The 24,852-nt window shown below is 43.1% G+C and overlaps 1 protein-coding gene across 1 annotated transcript in view; it reads right to left on the minus strand.

Moving 5' to 3' along the window:
• CPS1 (carbamoyl-phosphate synthase 1) overlaps window positions 1–24,852 on the minus strand; it is a 90,825-nt gene that overhangs the window by 22,198 nt on the left and 43,775 nt on the right. The window contains exons 21-26 of the mRNA XM_054278180.1: window positions 24,132–24,250; window positions 13,362–13,503; window positions 11,482–11,547; window positions 10,868–10,931; window positions 6,995–7,176; window positions 408–602 (exon numbers count right to left, since the gene is read on the minus strand). Coding sequence (XP_054134155.1) covers window positions 408–602; window positions 6,995–7,176; window positions 10,868–10,931; window positions 11,482–11,547; window positions 13,362–13,503; window positions 24,132–24,250 — 768 coding nt within the window. The remainder of the gene's footprint in view (window positions 1–407; window positions 603–6,994; window positions 7,177–10,867; window positions 10,932–11,481; window positions 11,548–13,361; window positions 13,504–24,131; window positions 24,251–24,852) is intronic.

Raw genomic sequence — 24,852 nt, forward strand, 5'->3', positions numbered from 1 at the left:
CAAATTACACTGAATTAAACTTGGTTTCAGAGCTGGCACCTTCAGACCTCCCTTGTCCACAGAGCTTCACTGGGCAAAAAGACCAATGCCAACACATCTCTATTCCTTTGCAATCTCTATCCTGCTCCTCAAGCCCAGCAGGATACCTAGACCAGCCTGTCAGTGGTTCTAACTTCTGCTGGGTATTTACCACAGGTTGTTGAGGTGCTTTAAAGACATTTCCCTTCCAGTTTTCATCCTCTGCCAGTTCTACTGCAACATCACTTTACAGAGGTCAAAAAAGTTCTTCAATAAGGGCAGTAAAAACTGTCCAATGCCTCCAAAATCTTGAAATGCATCATGATGAGCAGCTGCACATCCCACCCCCCTGCTGCTTCAGCATTTCCCAGGTGCACATCCCAACTCACCAGTGTGCTGACTGCCTTCCAGGGAGCCTGGGCCACGTGCAGCTCATCCAGGACAGCTGAGAACACGGAGCGATCTTCTGCCTGGTCAATCTTTAGAGGATCTGTGCCAAGAATCTTCACTCCACTCTGGTGCAGTGGCACTGCCAGGTTGTTGGGAATCTGCCCACCTACAGAAATAATGCAGCCACTGCATCCCTGTTGGAAGGCAGAAAGGAGAACAGTCAAGTCCAAGTTATCTTAATAGGAAGAGCTGTCACAACAAAAATATAATATTTAGATTATGTCCCTTTTCAGGTTGCTGTGAACAAAGACAGATCATAGGGCCACAAAGATGATCAGAGAGCTGAAGCACCTCTCCTATGAAGACAGGCTGAGAGACATGGGGTTGTTCAGGCTGGAGAAGAGAAGCTCAAGGAAGACCTTATTGCAGCCTTCCAGAGCCTAAAGAGAGTTTATTTAAAAAGAGGAGAGCAACTTCTTACATGGGAAGATGGTGATAAGACAAGGATAAATGGTTTTAAACTGAAAGAGGAGAGATTTAGGTAAGATGTTAGCAAGAAATTCTTTACTCTGAGGGTGGTGAGGCCCTGGCAGAGGGTGCCCAGAGAAGCTGTGGCTGCCCCATCCCTGGAAGTGTCCAAGGCCAGGCTGGACAGGGCTTGGAGCAGCCTGGGATAGTGGAAAGTGTCCCTGCTCATGGCAGGGGGGTGGAACAAGATGGTCTTTAAAATCCCTTCCAATTTAAGCCATTCTGTGATTTTATCATAATTGTGCTAATGCACAGGCAGCCAGGCTGCAAGTGGGGTTTGCAGGGTTTATCCTCCCTAAACCAGAAATACCCTCCTCAATATCACTCAAAACCCAGCAATAACTGGAGACCAAATTCCCTAGGGAACCAGAGAAGTTTGCAGCTTTCACATCAACCCATGATTCCCTAAGTCCTGCTTGAACCACAGGCTGTTACTCTGTCTGCATGTCAGGTTTAGATGCTCCTGCTTTCCAGTGGGGACAAAGCACTGAGCTGACACACATTGCCTTGCTTTCCAGGGGAAAGGCACTGCACTAGAACATGCATTGCATGCCAACAAACCCCAACTCTCTGCCCTGTGGGGTCAGATTTCCTTCCCATGTGCTCCTACACATGGGGACTCTCACTACAACTGAGCCTACCCCTCTGCTTGCTGTGGCCTTTGCACCCTGCAGCACAAACAAATAAAATGCTGAGATCTATCTTTATCAGTCTAGCTCGTTGAGAAAACAGCCTCTTCCATGCTCATGGTCAGAGATTTCCAGGGGAGCAGACATTCGTGCAAAATCTTTTTTTACTCCAGAGATGCAAGGCAATAACCTCCAGCAGAGAGGCAATGGGAAACAACTGGAGTTTATGGGATTTTTCCTGCCAGCACTGCTGCTCAAGAAGCAAACTAACTTTGCTAGCCCCAGCAGCCAGCCTTTAAGGAGTGTAACAAAGCTTAGCAGAGCATAAATCAGAGCTCAACCCACCATACAGTCTGCAAAGCTATGGACACACTTAGCCCTTTGTTTTAATCAATGCTCCTTATTCCTGAATATCTTCTCATTTCTGGCAGTGCCCTGGATAGTAGCAAAGATTTCAGCAAACTGTCCCGGCTGTTCATTTCCACACAGGTTATTTGTAAGCACTGCAATTCCAGAGGTAGCTGGGGCAGAACAGGTGGCACAGCATCCTCCAGCCACAGTGGAGCATTTCATGTCTGTCACTGGGCAGCTTTGCATTTTAAGTGAGAAAATAATAAACAGTAAATAACAAGAGACAGGTGATCTCGCTTGCTAACACACACCTTTCCACAGGTGCAAATATGGGGGTTTTTTTTCTTTTTACATATAATCCCTAATGCTTTCAAGTAGAATCTAGTCAGGTGTGAAAATTTTCAGTAGAAGAAAAAGCCTTGGAGTATCTACAACAAAGAGCAAATTTTTACTTTCAAATTAAAGATGGTGAAACTTTGCCCAAAGGACAATCTGGCCCACAGAACAGCTCCAGTGAAGGGCTCTTTTGAACCAAATGTGTTTTAGAGTTTTACCCTAACAAAAACTTATAAGTTTTACCCTTTATTTCTAACAAATGAGAAGCACAAAGCAAGTGATCCATGGTTTGGCACTAAAGATAGAGGAACAATGTTCTTTTAATTAACAAGCGTGTTTTTCCTGAAGAAGGTCAGCTTCCCTGGCCTTCCTGGAACAGGCATTCCTTCATCAGGGATTTAAAGGGATTTGGAGTGGCAAAACTGTAAACTGAGAGCAGAATGGACTATAAGTGACTGGGCAAAAATAGATGATAAATGCTAGCACAGTCCCCACTCAGCTTTGATGTGGGAATTTCCTACCATAATAGAGATCCAACAGGCTGGCATTTAAGCAGCACTTACTAGCCCAAGGTTATTTGCTCAGCAGGCTAATACACAGCATAAGATGATTAATTTTTTCCTTTTTTTTCCTTTTCACTATGCAGTCACTTATGTATGGGATGCCATGATGCTGGTGGCCAACAGCAACCATGTGAAAGAGCTTAGGACAGGCAGTGAAAAAGGACAGGGGCTGTTTTGTGCCCAAAAGCAGGTGTCTCATGACATCAGAGCTCACCATCTCCAGCTTGGAAGAGAAATCCATGCCTTAGTGCTTCCAGACCCATCCAAACCAGAGTAACTCACTCTAGTCCCTGCTTTTATCATCCCACAAGGGTAAGAACCAGAGTGTGAATTAGCAAATCCCTCCTTGCAGCTTGGAAGGAGGGTAACAAGTCAAAGTAGCTTTGCTTCCAAGGTCAACCAACATCTTAATCTATCCTTGACATATGTGAAATGTGAAATGTCCCAGCTAACAGCTTCTCCTCAGCTGCTGCTCATTTCTGCCTTTAAAACAATTCTAGTTACTGCACATCCGAAATGCAAACACTGCCTACATCAAAGCTGGGATAGAATTAGGGAGTTCAGCCCTAAGGAGACAGAGGAGATTCCTTTTTCAAGCAGATAGCAAAGAATCATATACTCATTTTTACTCAAGGAGAACCATAAACTGAATCTAGCTGCAGCTTACTTCTTTACTTTAAAATTCTGCTGCTGTTTCCCAAAGCATGTTCCCACCCAAAGAGCAACCACTGTCCTAACAGGGAACACGACTGCTCCACTGAGAAATGTGGGCAGGCAGAAAGGGGCCCCACTGCATATCACTTTGTCATCAGCCATATTTTAATTATAAAGAAAATTAATAACATCCTTGCTATTAGATATCGTTAAAATACACGCAATACATAATCTAGTGAGAGAAGCCTAGAGAGAATTATTTTTTCCTTTATAACAAAAATCACTCTTTTTATTACTACCTTGCTGTTATGTCATTAGTAATAGAGCTGGGGTTTCTTTTTCCCTGAGTTTGAAAACAAATTAGACCATTAAAATTGTACCTAGGAGCCTCCTTTACTTTTATGAATTGTTTCAGAATAATCTCCAAAACAGAAAAAAGAATCAGTAGAGGCCCTCAAGCAGATAGATATTAAAATAAAAAGGGAACATCTTCTCTGGAAACAAAAAGCCAATAAATCTGAGAGAAGGAATTTTATTTATTTTTTTAAATTATTGTCCTCACAGACTACCACCTAACTCTGCACGCTTGCAGTAAATTAAACTTTCCTCCAATGAACAGCTCTGTTATGCAGAGCTCAGGCTCTAGTGAGTCACTGCAGCAGGGAATGTCACCTGGAGGTTAAAGAGGACACAAAGGAGAGAAAGAGGGGGGACAGCTGAGCACATCCCTGGGACAGGGCTGTGTGGAGCTGTGAGTATTTCTTGGTGGGCAGCTTGCAGCTGTCTCAGTGCTGTTGGTGAACTTTCTCCTTGATGCAGCCTAATTTATGTGATCAGAACAGCAGGGACAAATCAGTGCACCTCCTCACTTGGGCTTAACAGCTGCCCAAGCTCTGCTGCTAATCCTAACCATGTTTAGGGAGCTGAAAATCATCTCTACTAAGGGTTCAGGGCTGTGTCCAGTGTTTGCTGATGGTTTTAGATGCAGTTTGCCAATGATCCATGACTTTTCAGTTATTTCCAACAGTTCATTGTCCATTGGAACACCAGAGGAGGCAAATGACCAGGAGAGATTAAAAGAACAGGCTGAAATCATGACACTGTCCATGCTCTGTATGTGAAGATGGGAGAGATGGCAATCTACAGGATTGGTGAAGGATCTCAGAATAGATTCACTTTTAATTTGGTCTTTTTCGTAGGGGCTGAATTCCAACTGCATTTGCCTGAGGAAGTATTCTCTCAGCAGGACATGAGCATTTGGCTCACTCATTTTTCTAAAGAAATGGCATATAACAAATAATGTGTCTTAGACTACACTTAGCTGGAGGTCTGGGCTCTGTCCCCAGCTCTGCCCAGGTTCTTTTGCATACTCTGTGCAGGCCTATCTACTCCTCAGTCTCCCTACTTGCAAATCAGACATAATAATACCATTAACTTATGCTGCTGCTGAAGAAAAGTGGTTTTACTATTTGTATTTCCTATCCACCTTGGGAATTATTAGACAGAACAACACTGATTTTGGATGTTTATGCTCAGACTCTGATGGCTTGCACAAACATCAAGTTGGTTGTTTTGACACCCATGCCAGAGAAGCAATATCCTCTGCAAACCCTGGGTATGACAGGATGCTGCTCTTAGACCTGGAGATCTGCATTGCCCCCCACCAAACTGGCCAAGCCAGGATAATGCAAGTTTCAACGTGTATTCAGTATTCTTTGCACATATTTTTCTTACCCAACCTGCTAATTACTAGCACTCCATGTGGAAATGAGCTCCCTCATCACCTATCTCTACCTGCTCTTTGATCCTGCAGTAATTAGATGTTGTATTTCATCAGTGTTATTTGTCTGACAAACTGTCACACCAGCTTCCTCCACGCCCCTGCTCAGAAGTTCAGTTCTGTTAAGTAAACAAGAGTTCAGTGCTTTTAGGGCTGAGACTCATGGATAATCCTAAAGCATCCAAAAATCAGCCTTTCAGAGTCTAGAGAGCCACCAGACTCTTTGGCCTCTTGAAAATCTATATTTTCCAGGAGCAGTCTCTGTTTTTACAAAAATTTAAAACAACCTGTACAAACAGAAAGTGTGAACGTGCAATCTAAAAATAGTCATAGACAGTATTTTGCAAATGGCTGAAGAACAGAGCCTAGAGACTGGGACTTAATTTCTGCTGTGCTTTGGCCTGATTCCAAACCTGGGAATGGGCAAAACATGGCCAGCTTATGAAGCAATTTTAGAAATTGTCATCCATTCACAAAGGAGATGAGCTCAGATCCTCATATACCAGGAAAAAGAGTCAAGAAAAATCACAAGTTTAACATGATCTAGAGAAGATTCCAGACATTTCTGAAAAGTTCTTCATCCAGTTCTGCAAAATTGCTTCAGAAAGTCAAATGGCCAACTCATGCTGAATTTCAGAGTAGATGAAGTTCCTGAAAGCAGCTTTAAAAGCCTCAGCAACAAATCTAAGATGAATGTGTTATCTGCTAGAAATCAACATTTTCAATATTGGGGCCAACTGTTTACATTATACACCTCCTCATCATCAAATATGACTGGGAGAAATCCTTCACCCAGGATTTTTCTCCTGGGAAGCTGGGAAGCCTCAGAGAAAAGGAAAACAATTCTTATCTCATTTGCTTCTCCTGTGTTGTGCTCATGTGGAATGTGTTTGGACATTGTTTACCCACAGGTGATTGTTCCATTGGATTCTGCTGTGAGTTGTTTTGGCTCTTTGGCCAATCAAGGCCAAGCTGTGTTGGGACTCTGGAGAGAGGCACAAGTTTTCATTATTACCTTTTTAGCATTTAGTAAGTATACTTCCTGTATTCTTTAGTACAGTATAGTATTCTTAAATATAATTTAGCATGATAAAGTAATAAATGAGCCTTCTGAGAAGATGGAGTCATATGCATTATTCCTGCCTTCGTTGGGGCTTCCCTGCAAATACAATACTCCATCTCTTAGGTCAGCACTTCTGAACACTTGAAAGTTGCTAAAAGGCCCAGTGCAATGTCCAGATCAGGAGCTGGAACATTTTATGGTTAGATGGCAATTCCAATGCCCCTCCCTGGTCTGCCTACCTGGATGCTGGGCCACATCCACTTGCCAGCTGCACTGCAAAGCCAAACCTACAAATTCTTGAGCACACATTGGTGTGATGCACAGAACTCCTTCAACTGCTCCAGGTGGACTTGTGCTTCAATTCAAGAGTGTGCTTAACTGCTAAGGCCCAGCAGTGCAAGGGCAGAACAGTTTGTGCGATAAATGTCTGTGCAGCAAATTAAACCTGCTTGTAAATATTGCACAATATGGCATCTTGCAAAATAATTTCATATTTATTTGGCATTTTTTATTGAGCAGCCTGCTAGGAGCATCAGTGATGTGTAAAATGCAACACTGGGATCCAAAGCAAACAGCTTTTGCTCTCTCCCCTCACCCCCAGCTGCTTGGCAAGCTAGTGATAGGAATTTTGAAAAGTTTGGGTTGCTTCGTGGCTTTTTATAGTGCTTCTGCTTTTCTTTACCTCATTTTGGTAGATGTCCAGGATCCTTTCCAGTGACAGCTCCTCAAAGTACAGTCTGTCACACTCATCAAAATCCGTGCTCACTGTCTCTGGGTTGCAATTCACGACCACGGTCTTGTTGCCAAGCTGACGCAGCGTGCGGATGCTGGAGACAGCACACCAATCAAACTCCACACTGCTGCCTGCCAGGAGACAGAAAAGGGGGCAAAGAAAGAAGGATGCAGAGAAGAAAACATAAATAGATATTCTCAGCACTCCAGCTTAAAGAAGAAAAAAAAAAAAAAGCAAGCCAGCATTGCCTCCTGTCAGCGCAGAGCCAGAAATGTAATTGTCCTCCCGTGGAAATTAATCATCCACAAAACGTGAAGCTCCAAGCACAACAGGTAAGTTGGCTCAGCTGCTCAGGAGTGACAGACCTCTCCAACATGTCTGTCAACCTGTGCTCATAAACACTTCAGGGTGCTCTTTCTTTCCATCCAATCACTGCTGCCTCCCAACCAATGCACTCCACGATAAACTGACCACTGGGATAAACTGAGCTCCTGTTATTATAACACAGAGCTGCTTACTCCATGAAACACAAAGCTTTTGCACAGATGCGGTGTGAAGAACAAAGGACTGAGGTGGTTTTTACCCTTCCAGAAGAGCTAAACCAACAACAGAAGAATTGCCTCTCAGTGGGTTTGACATTCCTGTATGGTGACTCCAGGTAAGGCAGATCAGAACAACACTTCTACAGCCACTCTGTGATCCTGGTATCTTGCTTTAAAGGCTACAGGGACTATGGCAACACTGTGGGACAAGCACATCCTACTGCCCCAAACCCTGAGTGACCATCTAGAAAGGAAAGAGGCACAGAGGGGGCCTGGGTGAGCCCCAGGACTTGGGGCCTGGCCATGGGCAAGCTGCAGCTCTCAGGACTTGGGCAGTGCTGCAGGCTCCAGGGAACACTTGAATCAAGACTTGTGCAAACAGCTACTACCCCACACATTTCTGTGCTCAAACATCTAAAACAGGTACCACAAACAGAGAATGATGCAGAAAGAACATAATTCAATGGTTATGCTTACAGTCTACAAGAAAACCTTGGCCTCATCGTGCTGCATTCAGTGATTACATGATTGTTAGCCACTGATATTACTTTTATATTTAATTGTGTGACAAGGTATGTCAGAAATTCGGTCTGTGTTTAATTGCTGTCTCCACTACCTAGTCACAAACTGATGGCTGGCACAGGTCACTCCCTGACAGGTGCATAAGTTGTTTCCTCACTTCAGTCAAACAAGAACCTCAAAACATGCCTAAGCTTCAGTTAAAACCCCACAGAAAAAAAAGAGGAAAATCAAATCTGAACCTGGGTGTTTCCAAGACAGGACACCAGATGCTCATTCAGTTTTTGTATTCCACTTCCATTTCACAGGTATTTTTATAGGCATAAGAAATCTCAGCTTAGGAACACAATGGTCATCTGGAGCCCTCATCTGACTGCTTCAGAGACAACCTGGGAAAACAGCTCAACAGCTGTTAAGTGTATTCCAGGCACAGCCAGTAATGATCATACCCAAACATGGGAAGAAGGGAGACAGAAAATAAATAGTAATACTGGTAACGACTGCTGTAACATAACCAGACACTGCTCCTTAGGAGACAATTAATGTCTTTGAACTCACTTCCACATTTCAACCACACTGAGTCTATGTGCACATCTTAAAATTTACAGAGCATTCTGCTGGCCCATGCCACTGGTGGAAATATATTTATACTGCTTTTGGGGCTGACAAACAAACAACCCCCTTCAAGGACAGGAGATCCCCTTCTGGAAGCAGGTGAAGAGTGAGGATTGCTGAGGCTTCACATGTGCAGGAGAGATGTGCCAAAGAAAGCACTGAAGTTCAAGAGTGTGTAACTGCATTGACTCACATCATGTTTCTATTTGGCATATAACCTTAGAAGAAATGTTTAAAAAACCCTCTTTTATTTGAATAATTTTCTTTCTAAATGCAGAATACAGCACAACTTTTGAAATGGCCTCACTTCCCTCAAATATTTTTATTTCTTTGCAGAAGTGTGAACATGTTATTCATATGCAATATATTTTCAGCTATTTTCAAATAAAATTCATAAGGGCTGTTTTGTTTCTTTTTAATTTAAAACTCAGCTTTCAAAAAGGAAATAAAAATAATGCCACATGTTTAACTTCCATCCAAATAATTTAGCCTCTTCTAACCTGGAAGAGAATACTGAGTTGATCCCATTGAATTCTGATTACAATACTGAAAGCATGAAGGAAAAGCACACTGCTGTCTTGCCACCATGATATTTTATGAAAAATCCTTTTGCCAGGATTTTTCTCCTGTGAAGCTGAGAAGCCTCAGAGGAAAGGAAAAACAATAATTATCTGCTGCTGTGAAATGCAACAGGTGCATCTTTGATTGGTCCATGTTGGCTGTTTCTAATTAATGGCCAATCTCAGTCAGCCAGCTCAGACTCTCTAAAAGTCACGAGCTTTTGTTCTTCCATTCCTTTCTATTCCTTTCAAGCCTTCTGATGAAATCCTTTCTTCTGCTCTTTTAGTACAGTTTTAATAGATCATTTTCTTTTAATATAATATAACATCATATATATAATAAAATAATAAATCAGCCTTCTGAAACATGGAGTCAAGATTCTCATCTCTTCCCTCATCCTGGGACCCCTGTGAACACCACCACACTTACTTGTCTTCAAAGGATAAAAAAAGTGAAAAAAAATCCAAAAAACCAACTTGGCTATTGCATCTAGGAACAAAATACTTGACAGCTACAACTAATGGTTTCCTCTAGCAGCCTTTGTTTAGCTACAACCTCTTCCAAAGATGGTCTTGATGGATCTAATCAAAGCTGCAGAGCAGATGAGACCAAGAACAGACCTGCATGTCTATTCTAAGCAATGAGGAGTTTTAGGTGAGCAGTGCAAAATGTATTCACATACATTCAATCAACTTGTGAAACACCACCACCATCCTTTTCATTTTTAAGCCATGACACACAGCCTGTTGAATAGCAGAATCATTCACAAAAAACAAGCCTAATCATGGAGTGTTGCTCCTGATTTCAGTCATCTCAACATTCATGCTGGAAAAGGAGTTCAAAAAAACTTGTCCTGCAAACAGCAACAGGAGTGCAGCATGTGACCTCTCCAATCCAAGCCTGGCAAATGGATGCAGCTTTTAATTCCAGCTTTCATAACCCATCACCAGTTCTGGGAGATGCAGGGCAGAAATATTGCTGAATAACAAGCAATTTTTTCCTTGTCAATAATTGCAAGATATTTGGAGAGTTCCATGGAAAGAAAAAGTGAAAGTCATCACACAGAGAATTCAGCAGTCTGTCTACCCAATACGCACAGCCACAAGGAAACTGTTACTTTGTATAATGATCTGTGGGTTGAAAGAAAAAACAACACACAGAGAAATTGCTTACACAAAAGCAGCTGAAGAGATCAAAATATTTTCAGTCACCTACACTTACAGCTGTAAAATGCAGAGTGGCAATATCATCATGAGCTGGCAGTAAACATATAAGATAGGTTTGGGAGCAACAAACTTGTATACAAGGTATGAGGTTCTCAAGACCTCAACATGTGAAAAAATTCTGTAAAATTTTGTGGAAATCACAACTAAGTACCAAGTAGAAAGTAATAAAATTCTCCTGGTATTTTTCAGGGCGTGAAATGAAATCTCCAAGTATAAAATACAAACCTTCTGTTAGGAATTGATGTCTTGTGCACTGGGCTCTGGAGGGTTTTTTCACCATATGAGAAGAGGAACAAAGGAACCACAAGAATATCTGAAGAAGGTTTGAGGGGACAAGGAGAGTTGTAAGAAAGATTTACCTATGTGGTATGGTCCACAGCCCAACACCATCACTCCACAGTCATCAAATTTTACATCATGTTCCTGGGGAGGGAGACAAAAGAGTCATTAGGATCTGTACTCCACAGCACCCAACTCTGATTTTCAGAATAAACAGTTTCTGGTGTTCAGCCCAAATCCAACAATCTGATCCTTCAGGGCTCCAGGCTGACCTTGCTCACTGCAGTGCAAATCAAGTGCAGCTCTCCTGGAATTAGTAGCACTGCTCCCAGACCAGAAGACAAACAGCACCTCTAATATGGCTAATGAATCTGCCTAAGGACCTGTGGAGTTTCATATAAAAATAATATTAGGGTGAGATAAGGGAAATAGGACTTCTGCATTCCCAGCACCTTCCTGTGCACGTACAGGTGATAAATGACAGGCTTTTAACAACACAGGGGCATTAACAGTAAATGCACTGGATCAGGATTAGAGCCAGAGAAAGTTCCAGGCCTGCTAGAAGGGGATTTTATGTAAAACCATCCAAAAGAATTGCTATGGAGACCGAGGCATCTGCAAGATTTCCAGAAAAAACATAGAACAGGAGATCAGAGCAGACAGCAATGAGGCTGTTGTTTCTGAGGGTGCCTACCTGCCCATTGTAGGTGACATAGAGGTAATTAGTCACGGCTGGGTACTCTGCTGCCAGGGTGTCAATCTGTAAAAGAAACAAAGGGGCATTGTGACTTGGCCAGTGCAAGATCTTTCCTACATGCAGATTTTTGGGTTCTTTTCTTTTGCTTCTTTCCCTTCCTACTGCTGTTTCACTCCTATTATTTTCCCATCCTATCTTTCCTCATAAGGAGGTGACCTGAACTGTCCTGTGCTGTTAACACAGCATATGCCTGGCCTTGCCCCAACCCTACAGTTCAGTCAACACAACCCTCTACCATCTCTAAGCTGCAGTTTTAGCTCTTCACCTCTTGGCTGAAACACCTACACAGCCCAGGAACTCTGCCCTGCTTGCCAAGGCCCTCATCCTCAAGTTTGCTCAGCAGATTACAAATATTCCTCCAGGTTTTCTGTCCTTTATAACTAGGCTGTCTGGAATCTTCAGACTACTCTTGACCCCACTGACTCCCACACTGAATACAGACACACACACAATATCACTTGGAAATCTTGTGGAGTGGCAGCACAATTACTTTGTGTTTATCTTACAATATAACTCATGCTTTGATAATTAAATGGTACACAAAGCAAGAGTGATTTAAACCAGCCTGTATATGTAGACTTTAAATGTATATGTAGACTAATTAAATGGTACACAAAGCAAGAGTGATTTTAAACCACCTTTCATATATATTTTTCAACAATTTCTTATGTAATCAGCCACAAGAGAGGCCAGACGAATATTTTGCCCATGAAGCTGTTCACAAACTATTTGTGTCAACTACTCATGGCATGTTATACTTGGTACCCAGTCCATCTGGGTCACCAGCAGCTGCTGAAGTTTCCTGAATGAACATCTGAAACATTTCTACAGAGAATACTGAACAGGGAACAATATGAAAGCAGTCTTGACATGAATTTTTACGTGCTATACCATTTAAAAATCTGTCCAAACTTCAAGCACTTCCAGGAATCCCCACTGCCTGTACAAAGCCTTGTGAATCATGGAGAATGTGACCTTACATCATTAGTACCATGTGTCTGCTGCTCATTACTGTTGCTAATACTGTGACTTGTACTTCATGGCTCCATATGCTTTGAAGGCACACAGGCAGGCTCAAGTGGAATGACCTTATTAAGTGAACCTTGGCACAAAAATCAATCCAGCACTGCAGTGCCATATGCAGCTGAGAGAACACAGTGCAAGACCAGGCATGTTTCTGTGGCCAGGTGAGCCACAGAAGAAAAACAGCAGCTGGAGGACAGAAAAAGACTTGGCACCTCAAACTAGGCCCGAGGATACAAATGAACTCTTTCAGAAATGTTTAGTAGTTTGGGTTTAGTTTTTTTACCATCTTTAAGGACAGAAAACCAGCTGGTGGCAGTTTAATACCAACATACCTTAAATGCAGCAGCCAGCACCTAGTGACACTGCCATGAATACCAGATGAGCTCATTAGGCTCATGCTATCACAATGAATAGCAAATGAACCCATAACAATTGCACACTTCCAATAAAGTATTAGCCTGTATAAATTTACTACCAAGAGAGAAGGGATATGCTCTCTCTCCATGGTCCTGCCATGGTGGGCCAGCATTTTCAGCCTTTTCCTGAAGCCACATGTGTTTCCCCCTCAGCCCCAAAGAATTTGAAGAATATTCTGTGTCTGCTTGGGAATGTTCATGGCATTACACTGATGCCTGCAGTGCAGAAGGAGCAGCTACATGGGTGAACTGTGCTCTCCTCACATCAACACCCAAACTCCTGAGGATGTTAACAGAACCAAGGGTTTCTAAAGACACAGAGGTCTCCTGCCACTCTGGGAAGCCCCCAGCTCACCCAGGGATATTGCCACATACCTGTTTCACCCAGGGCACTACATCCTTCCTCAGCCTCAGTTCACGGCACTGGACTTCAGTCAGCCTCAGGAATTTCCCAATCTGCTTATCAGAGAACCCCATCTGCTTGGCTCTCCTCAGTGTCTCCTCTGGAATCGTTTTGCTGGGATTAAATTTAAAAAAAAACACCTCTGCATGAGACCTTACAGCAATAACTAGAAGATACATGAGTGCTTCTGTCTCTACACTACATAAAGTTGCTATAGGATCACGCATGCGAAGGCAAGAAAAGGAAGAAGACTCAAAACATCTATTTTGTCCTTGGTGTGTCCCACACAAACACCTCTGTGGTAAAGCCTGCAAGCAGTAGGAAGTAAAACACTTACTTTTTAAGACAGAAATCAGCGGCCAAACCTTAATATCTCCCTTACATCCTCTTAGTCTAAATTTTATACCTAGACCTGACGAGGCTGGGCTGGACCAATCATTATGTGTGTGCTTCCACCTCCTGCCTCTCATTGCTGCTGCCCACTCCACTCAAAAGATGAAATTCCTGAAGCTCTGGGATGGGATGAGCCATTCAGAGGCATAACTGTGCCCTGACCCTGTGACCACCATGCTGAGCTGGGAAACACAATTTATCCCAACCAAGTTTTCTTCCTGTTGTTGAAGATGTTCTGCCTACCTTCTGAAATGGCCAAAAAGCATCTCACTTCAGGGATGGGCAGCAGAAATGCCTTTTAGAGGCTCACACACAAGGTAGGTATTTTCTTGTAACACTCTCAATAAACCCTTTTCCATATCTTAGTGTTGGTTCTCGCATTAGGCAAATGGAGAGGGGGCACTGACCAGACAAAGCACCGGTACCTTTCTGATTTCATATTTACAACCAAGGTGTTTCAATACTTCCATACATTCCTGTTCTCCTGGTTTTGCTTTTCAGAAGTCCTGGTTTTGCTGTTTATTTGAAACACATTTCTTCCCCTCTGCCATTTCTGAAATCAACATTTACCTTTCCATTTTGCTCTTAATTTTTTTCATCTTCTCCATTCCCTCTTAATTTACTCTACTCTTTTCTCTTCTACTCTTCATCCCACTTTGGTTTGACTCCACCCTTACAGTTTCTGCCTCCCTCTCTTTCTAAGCTACCTTTTCTAAACTTAGCTTTTGCAAAAACATTTTTAAAAACCTGTATTTTTATCAGGACTACTTCTTTACACCTTCATTGCCAAGAGCATTCTTGCCTGCCCAATAAATCAATATTTTATGAGCAAGTTCTGAATGAGGAAAACAGAATGATTAACAAACAAGCAATTTTCCTAAATCAGAGTTTTTGAATTATGTCCTTTGCTCAATGATATTTTAAAATAAATACTATTATTTTATTGCCTAATTCAGCAGGCTGAGCTTCCCAGGTTTGGATTTCCCAAAGCAACACCCACTTTGTGGCATCCCACTGTATTAAAAATTGTTTCCACACTCCAATATCTCCACCAGAAACTCTTCTACTTCTCCTCAGTCCATTCCACTTTCTGATCCCAGCTCAGAGGCAGAACTTCCTGCACAAATCATGAACACCAGAACTGGAGGCACAGATGTGTGTTTCACAGAAGCAAACACAGCAAACTCCACCAATTCTCTGTCAAAACTGATGCTAGCAGTCACTGGCTATTAAGGACCCAGCCTCCTTAGAATGAGTGAGTAGACCCGATGACCCCAAGAAAATGAGCCTCTTTCTGAGCAGTTTACTCCCTTGCCCTCCCTCCCTTCTGCCTCAGGAACACACAGAGCTGGCTGTCATTTGATTACTGTCAGAGACAGCAAATTGCCTTCATTTGCAGCTTGTTTTCATTCCATTTCTTGTATCTCATTATAACAATATCATTCACTGTCACCCTCCCTCCCAGCTGGGAGGGTAGAACAAAAGCAGTGATTATTTTGCACCATGATTCATTTGCCTTGGGCTAGCAGCTTAAATTAGGTTAGGCCACTCACTAATCCATGCAGAAAGGTACTAGTTTTTTACAGGAAAACCAGAATGCAAAAGAGAAAAGACAAGTTCCTAGAGGGGAAATGGAACCATGTATTTTTTCCATGCACTTTTTCCTCTGCCACTCCTAAAGCATGATAGAAGAAATCATCAGAATTGGTCCGTCATGTTTAATCGGAACTGAATCAGAGAATTGCAAATCCTCAGCACTGCTACAGAAATCAGGCTGCCTCTCTACCTGTGCTGGACACATTTTCATAACTGAATAGCTTCCATTTACTAATCATGGTAACTTTTAGCATTTCTGTCTCAACTTTCATGGAAATAATATAAAGAAACATGCAAACACTATGGTAGGGTGATGCTTATCTTGCAGATAGCAAAACAGACATGCAGAGGTTAAGGGCTGACAATTTTTAAGGAGCAATTCCCCCTTTGCTCAGAGACAGCCCTTTAGACAAGCTAGACACTAAAGCCAGCAAGAGCAGAATCAGGCTGATCTCTTTGAACTTTTGACAGCAAATAACTGCTCAAGCTCCCCAGAAATCCAGCACTAAAAGACAAGACAAAAATCCTCAGTCCTGGATACACCAAATCACATGACCCAGTCTTACATCACTGCCTCCCACTTTCCCCTGGAGCATCACTCCCTTTTCCTACACAGACCAAAAAGTCTTCCAAAGATTAAACCCCCTCACTGGCTTAGAATCAATTCTGAAATGAGGGAAGACTAAGTGACCATGATTTCAGACTTCTACAATGCTCCTCTTCCTAACTTTTGCCTTTGCAAAATGAAAGTCTGGAGTTTTAGAGCTTCAAACCCAGACAATTAGACTTTTGCACATTGCCATGATTATTAAATGGCTGTTCACCTCCTCAGAAAGCTGTAGCCTCTGCTCATTTTGCAGTTTATAAACAAAACAAGCTTTTCCCCAACCTTGCTTGTGGCTGTTCCAGCTTCCAGTGTTGATTTGTAGTTGCTTTAAATTTAAAATTCCACCCTGTCATGTTTGGAACTCCATCCATTCACTTCTTTGACAATAAACAATAAGAGAAAATGGAATAAATTCTGCTTAATGAGGAAATTTTCACCTGGCACAGAGAACCTGGAGAAATCTATTAACTGACTGTAGGAACACTGACAGCACTGAAATTATCAGGAGACCCTGCTCACTTCAGCAGAGCCCTCTCTTCCACTTGACCAGCTTTCACCTGACCTACCAATAAAGATGCCAGCCGAAGAATCAGCCTCTAATTCTTTTCAGGTATATTGTCAAGTTTATGCCCATCCACACATTACTTAGGCCCATGTAAATGAGCATGGATCAAAAGGATCTTATTTTGTGAGCTGAGAGCCACAGCCTGAGCTGGGAGCATTTGGGACACAACTTCTGTGTGCTGTGTCCCAGTTAACCATGAACTCTGTGACCCTCCTTGCCTCATCTCAGGAGCTACAAGTGTGGCTTGGATATGCACAGAGGAGCTGCAAAGGTGAGCAGCTCAGCCCACAGGTCTTGCACTCAGCTCCTCCCAAATCTGAAGTGATTTAAGCCCAGACTAAACTTTTAGGCCAGTTTCACTATAGCAAGCAGAGTGGACAAAAAGGAAGAAGTGCTGGAAGCCAAATTCATTATACCCAGTCCTGAGAGAGCTCTTCCTTTCTCAGTAGTCATAGGCCTGCAGATTTCAAAACCTGCTGAATTTCAGGCTGAGTTATGTACAAAAGCATATTCTTTCTCATTTCCTTGCTGTCCTGCTCTGCTTCAAGGCTCCTAGTGGTTTCCTTGATTACTTCTGATGTTTTACAAGATTTTGAACATGTTACAATTAAAATAATGAGATCACGGTATAAATTCTCTCCCTGCTCCTCTTCTCAAGGAGACAGATTGTTATCAGTTTTCCCCTCCTACAAAACTCATGAGATGACTGACAAAAAGATGTCAAAGGAGTGTTTAAGGAAGCAGGAGCTGTAAACCATCAAATCTCACTCACAGAGCAATTGTCACTCCAGCTCTCTGCACCTTTAACATTCTGGTCCCCGGGCTAATAAATCTCATTGTGGACATCTTGATTTAAGTAACATGAGCCTCACACTGTGCCCTAAGACCTGAATGACTCACTGACAAGATTAAGTGAGCTAAAGCAGCAGCTCACACCAAAACACAGCCAAGAAAAGGGTTGTAGATGTTTTCTGAAAGCCTATTTTCCATCTGTGGTAAAAGAGAGCTTTGAGGTCTTTGCTGGGGTGCCACAGTACAGACTGCCCTGCTCCTAGCATTGCACAGACTGGTTACAGAGGCTCCCCAATGGCTTTTTAAGGCAATGCCTGGATATCCCCTGCATCAAGGAATACATACATATTGCATTTTCACAAATGTTCAGATGCTTTGGAAGAAAATACGGCTGTGACGTTATTACCAGTGGCTCTACAAGACAAATAGAAAGTATCTTATGTTAGATCCACACAAAGCACAAACAGCAGCGCTGAATAGCTGCTTGTATTTTCTTCTCCTCATGTACTGCATTCTGAACTCATTCCCAAGCCTTTCCTGCCCTAGAGTTGACAAAGACAAAGGTAATCTTTCCAGTTAGCTAGAGAGGAGCACTACAAACATGTCAGTGACAGCTCCTCAAACTGCATAAACCAGCACAGCCTCATTTCCTACCACTGCACCTGCTCTGCTTGATGCCCACACAAGTCCTGAGTGTGTGCCACACTCTGACCTGTCCCCAAAGCACACAGGTAGGCAGAAATTGTTGCTGAGAAAAGTGGGACTGCAGAATACCCTGTCAAAGAGCCCAGGCTATTGATGGCCTGAGTTCCCCTCACCTGCAGGTGCCAGGTTTTCATTCCAACACCTGTATTTCTGTGCCTACTCCACCACAGTCATGCTTCCAACAAATAGCTTTAAAAGAACACCTTGCAGGTACCCCACCAGGGACATGGGCTCCCAAAGGCCTTTGCAATAAACAATTCTCCCATGGGTAACTGAGCAGAGCACCCAGCTACAAATGCTGGGCCAAAGTAGGTCTGCAGCCTCCTGCTTTTTATCTTTCCCCTTTATTAACCCAAGTATTTTTGGGTTAGTGACAGTCAGGACTGCACTTACTCCTTTCAAGCACACAACAGGCCAGGAGGTGTTTTCTCACAACACCCACAGAGCAAGGAGATATTTTCCTTCAAAGCATAAAATTATCAAAATATGATTAGTGCCATAATTTCCCCCTGTTAGTAGGCTGGCTAGTTCAGTATCTGCCAAAAAGATGATTTGCTGTTTCCATTAAGGTTAATTTGAAGAGTTGAGATTTCAGGTGACAGAGTTCAAGTCACTGCATAGTCAGACTGTCTTTGAGACTTCGGGCAAGCTTACCATCTCTGTGCTTTGCTCTTCACAATGGTGGCTTATAATGCTCCTCTTTCCTCAATTGAATTCTACTTTACAGCCTTTAATGAATATTGAAATGTTCCTCTTTGGGCAATATACTCACACTTCTGTCTGCTGCAAGATGGCTTTCCTGGGTCTTACTTGGATTTTCTGCAGCAGTGAACATGACTCCACTACCTCTACTTTTCCCCATCCCTAGGAGCTCTCAAGTGATGGCAAATACAATCAATTGCAGGTTCCATTGCTACAGAGATACCTAAATTACTTAGGAACACAAGTCTATCGATTTTCAACAAGACTTTTGTCCCCATGTCACTTGGGGCTAAGTGATGATTTCACCATGGCTGCCTACCTCTTTACCTCTATTTAATCATGTTTGTTGTACATTCTCTGTCGCAGACATGTTTTATGAAAAATCCTTTCCTTAGGATTTTTCCTCCTGAGAAGCTGTGAGGCCTCAGGAACAAAATGTAAACAATGGTTATCTGCTGCTGTGGAATGCAACAGGTGCATCTGTGATTGGCCCATGTTGGTTGTTTCTAATTAATGGCCAATCACAGTCCAGCTGGCTCGGACAGAGTCTGAGCCACAAGGTTTTGTTATCATTCTTTCCTATTCTATTCTTAGCTAGCCTTCTGATGAAATCCTTTCTTCTATTCTTTTAGTGTAGTTTTAATGTAATATATATCAGAAAATAATAAATCAGCCTTCTGAAATATGGAGTCAGATCCTCGTCTCTTCCCTTATCCTCGAACCCCAGTGAACACGGTCACAATTCTCCTTGCACACAGCCACTGTTTTCCAGGATCCCAAAATTAGGAACAAATATAAATAATCATGGCTACATGCAAACAAATCTTCATCACAAACAGCCAAAGAATAGATGTAAATTCCAAAAGAGGTTTTCCCTTGCACCTAGTCCCAGTCCAGCACGCTTTAGATGCTATTTCTAAGCCTGGGTTTCAGCTGTCCTCCTGGGGATGCTTGGTATCACTGGACCCTCCTTCAAATCTGATTTGCACAGGACTGGGTCCATAACCATGGCCTAAAAGTGACATTTTACTCCTTGCTGCCTCAGACAGCCGTGTCACAGACACATTTTATGAAAAATCCTTTCCTTAGGATTTTTCCTCCTGAGAAGCTGTGAGGCCTCAGGAACAAAATGTAAACATTGATTATCTGCTGCTGTGAAATGCAACAGGTGCATCTGTGATTGGTCTCAGAGTTGTTTCTAATTGATGGCCAGTCACAGTGAGCTGACTCAGACTCTCTGTCCGAGACACAAACCTTTGTTATCATTCTTTCCTATTCTATTCTTAGCTAGCCTTCTGATGAAATCCTTTCTTCTATTCTTTTAGTATAGTTTAATATAACATATATCATAAAATAATAAATCAGCCTTCTGAAACAGAGGCAGATCCTTGTCTCTTCCCTCATCCTAAAACCCCTGTGAACACCATCACACAGCTGAGCATGGTCTGTCCAAACTCCCACCTCCTCCATGAGCTGCTGGTGTGATGAAAAGCCAGTGGGGTCTCTCCAGGCCCTTTTTCTCCTTTTCACTCACAGGACTGGCAAGGCCAAATCTATGGAAATAATTCCCAGATAATAGCACATCCTACTGCACTGCCACTGCTTCATACAGCATCACCTATAATGCACTGACAGCATGGCATGGTGCCTGCTCCTTCCATGTGAGTGTGCACAAGTGGTTTTATTTGTTTATGTGCATGGTGGGGAAGGTTGAAGTCAAAATTACACAGCAGGTATAAAGGTAATTGGTCAGACAACAACAACAACCCCCTCAAATATAAGCTTCCAAAGTAAAAAATACGTAAGGTCACAGGAGAACCAGCAGAGGCACATGTTTGACATGTCTGTGATATTACTTGTAATTCTCACAAGTACACTCAAAATGGCTTTCTTTTCCCAGTTCAACTCAGGCCATTTGCTTTCCTGCAGCCACATCACATATCTGAAACAACTCCTCTTCCATCCTAGAGGGCCCACAGGCAGAAATGGAACCACTGCTGCAGCATGACAGAGCTTTACAGTCCCACCCAGCACCAGGCCCAATCTTCTTTAGAAAAAAGTTCAATGGGACAAAAGTAAATGGGGCAGAGGGTGCTCTTCCCAATCCCTACAGGGCCTGCAAATGGCTGTCCTTGCCTCTACATCACAGAGGCAATTAATTTGCCTCTATTAATTTATGTTTACAAACATTTGTAGGGCAGAAGTTTTTCCCTCAGCACTGCATTATCCCACAGAGGCTCTCACAGGTGTAAGCAGATCCATTGCATGGATCAGTGAGATTTTCTGCTCACCTCTTAATCTCTGCACGTGGCAAGGATGCAAGGCAGCATGTGGTGTGTGAGAGCTGCTTCCTGAACTGCTCTCAAAGGCCTCCACCTGCCTCTGATCCCCCTTCCCCATCTGTGTGTCTCACCCACTCGTTCTAGCTCTTAATTTCCTCTGGGCAGAGACAGCTCCTTGTTACCAGTCTCTACTACAGCTCTGCAGAGGCCAAATCAAGACTTTTGTTACTCCAACTGCATCCAAAACCTCACTGCAAAGAACTCCCAGACCAACATAGAGACAGAAAGGAAGGGGTGGATCCATCCCAACAGCCTGTAGCCAGCAGCAATGCCCAGGAACAGGGCAACTACTCCTGCTTCTGGGAACTGTACTCTAGCAGAAAGATTTAAAGCAGTGATGGCACCACCCCTCACTCTTTTCAATTGGAAATTATTCTGTAGCACAGGTAGAACTCATGCCAGGCATGCTGGGGACGGGAAACAGCTGGCTGCAGGAAGGGCACATGTGTGCCAAGTCTCATCTGCATCACTCAATTAGCTTTCCCCTGCCTGTGGCACAGATCTGGTTCCTGATGTGCCTCACTGGACTGGCCTCTTAGTTCAAGTCCCAAGTGTTTTTCCCTGGCTTTTTGCCTTTGTGCCTTCAATGTAATGCAGCTGGACAGTCCATCCCCTCCCTCCTGTGCTGGCTGGGAGGTAACACAGGTTTCTTGCAAAAGCGTGAGCAATTCTAGTGGAGAGAAAAAATGCGCTGATGATGGAGTGAAAATCTGCTCTGGTAAGTGAATAAGGGTAAGATAATTTATACGTTCAGCCTGGAAAAGAGAAGGCTTCAGGGTGACCTAACTGCAGCCTTCCAACACCTGAAGGGAGCCAACAAGAAAGATAGAGAGAGACTATTTTAAAAAGCATGGAGTGACAGTAATGCCAAATTGATTTTTGCCTCTTTTTCTTTTATACATTACCTATATTCTTCACACATTTATTTGTAGCTCTGTAGCCTATCATAGTATTTGTAGCTAGAGTTTTACCTACTCTATTAGACAGTAAGACAAAATAAATTCCCCAGCAGCTCCAAGCTGTGGGTCCAAGGTTGGATTCTCTGTAAAGCCACGGTTGAAATGATCTCTGAGACATTTTCATCAACAATGTTTAGTTCCTATCTAAAAGAGGGGGAATTCAAAGAGAATTGAGCCAGGGGAGAATAACCTCACTACTTAGGTCTCTAACTGGGGATTCTTGTTAGATATGCTAATTTGAAAATCCTATTAAAATTGTATATGCATTATGCCGCATGTGCATCTTTGGTGTTTTCCACCTGGTGAATAGTACATGTAAGGATCCTTATAAAGGTAACCCCTTTTATCACCTTTGTCCGGCTCATGGTTTTAGGACCAGCAAAAAGGCATTAACTGCATGAGGGGGAACAGGTTCACACTGCCAGAGAAGATTTAGGTTAGCTATTACAAAAAAATTCTTCTCTGTGAGGGTGGGGAGGCCCTGGCATTGATGCCCAGAGAAGCCGTGGCTGCCCCTGGACCCCTGAAGTGTCCAAGGCCAGGCTGCATAAGGTTTGGAGCAACCTGGTGTAGTGGAAAGTGTTAGAACTAGATGGTCAGTGGAAGGGGGTTAGAACTAGATCTTGAAGGACCCTTCCAACCCAAACCATTCTGTGATTCTATGATACCACCCACAATCTGATTTAAATTGCAAGAATCCACTTCCAAGGGACACAACATTGCTTGTGTCTGATAAAAATGCAAGGCTGGATACTATCCAAGAGCTCTGTGTAGCAGGCTGCCTGTACAGCCTGGGCACCACAAGGATGAAAAACTGTGTAAGGTGGTACCACCTACTGCTCACTGGTTGTACAATAACCTGCCACCCATGGCAGAGAAAGGGAAAGCAAGCTCAGGGATATAGGAGGGTTCAGGAAGATTAGCCTCTGTAGAGGATTTATTATAAATATATTTACATATATTTATCTATATCTATAAATATATATATAAATGTGGAATTATAGCAGCTGAGGATGCAGCCAACATCTGGGGCCTCATTCCAGAGCATGCCACTCCAACAGTGACAAACTGATTGTGGATATGTTGGTTTTTTCCCCTCAGGAGCTGCACATGCATGTTTAAAAGACCAGATAGAAATGCCATGTGACAGATGTTAGAGGACAAAACTTCTGCAGCCAAACAACAGATTTCTGCAAATAATCAAGTTACTCCTTTTCTTCCACCTCTCTCTCCACATTTATTTTTGTTTGGCTCCAGATGCCGCTTGTTCCGGGTGCAAGGGAGGGCAAGAGCTGCTCAATTAAAAGCAGAGATGTCGCAGGTGAAGCGAGGAGCGGCTCCGAGCTCGCTGCCTCCGCTGCGCTCCCAGTGCCATCGTGTGGTGACACCAGCGAGCACAACGGGTACCCCAGACACAAAAGCCAACAGTACTCTGCCAATAATTCAGCAAGGAGGCTCTCCCAGCCTCGTAAAACATGAAGGGAAAGCTCAAGTCAGCAAGAGTCTGAACTGAAATATAGCCCACTCCTTTAATTTACTGCTATCTTTTCTGTTGGATTTTATATGGTCATTTTTCTTGAAGGAAGAAGATTTATATTTAAATAGGTCTGGAACCATAGGTGTTTGAAAGAGTGGTACAAAAGCAATACTCACACATACTGCATGATCACAGCAAAGAAGAAAAGCTTAAAATTCAATACTCCAGGCTGGAAATAAAATGCATTGTATGTGACCATCAGGTGCAGTAAGTCAGGACAAGTTCAGTGCTGATCTTGAAAGGTAACTCTGTCCCAGGGACATGAGTTACTCATCACAGGCCATCCACATTCCCAGTCCTAGCCTCAGATACTCAGGATTTTCCATAATAAAACATAACTTCCATAATATAAAGAGCTATTTTACCAAAAAGAGTATGCTCCAAAATTTCTGCTGACTGAGACAGTGAACCGGGTTTTAAGACACCACCATTTATTCCAAGCACTTGAATAAACTTCTCACCATTGACTGCATGTGTGCTTACCATAGTTTTCTGAGCAGGATTCCAAGGAGAATTGTTGTGCCCTAGGACAAGGCTTTTTTACCTGTTCTGTTCCTTGAGGATCTTCTCCATGTTGGCAATGCTGCGCATCTTGTACAGGAACCACTTGTCAATGGCTGTGAGCTGGTGAATGACATCCACGGGGACCTCATCCTCCAAGGCCTGCCAAAAACAGGACAGCACCAAACAGCCCCTTTAACACACTGCACAAATACACATCTAGTCTGCAAACAGCCAGCAGAAAGAAAAAAAGTTATGTAGATCAAGCTGTACAAGTCAAATGTTCATCTACCTCTTGGCCCTGTCTCCTGCAGCAACAGAAACTGTGCCCCATGAGGAGTGCAGGGAGGCCCCAGCCGCTTCTCTCTGTGCTCTGGTTCCAAAAGCTGGCCTCTGTTTCAGTGAGAGGTAATTTGCCTTCCACAGAGCCAGCAGCCAGACAAGCTGATGGCACCTAGGCTGGGTGGCCACCGAGAAGATGCTCAGCTAACCACAGGGAGCCACATTCAGGCTGCACTGACCAACCCTCCATCTGCACACCTCTTACCACTCAAGTTGCCTAAATCTCAGGCCCACTGCCAACATTCTAGCTGCAAACGTAAAACAAGAAGCTCTGGAGTCTCAGCTGTGAAGGAACATTTTGCTTTGGAGCATAAATCTTGATATAGCCTTGAAATACAGGGCTGAATCAAAGCATGTGGCCTTGCATTACCTCTGAACAAGGCAAAGTCAGGTCCTGGGTGATGTTGCAGCTACAGCACAGC

Source organism: Melozone crissalis, unplaced genomic scaffold, assembly GCF_028551555.1.
Source record: "Melozone crissalis strain CALT ecotype California unplaced genomic scaffold, PUWL_Pcris_2 ptg000023l_1, whole genome shotgun sequence".
NCBI classification, from domain to species: domain Eukaryota; kingdom Metazoa; phylum Chordata; class Aves; order Passeriformes; family Passerellidae; genus Melozone; species Melozone crissalis.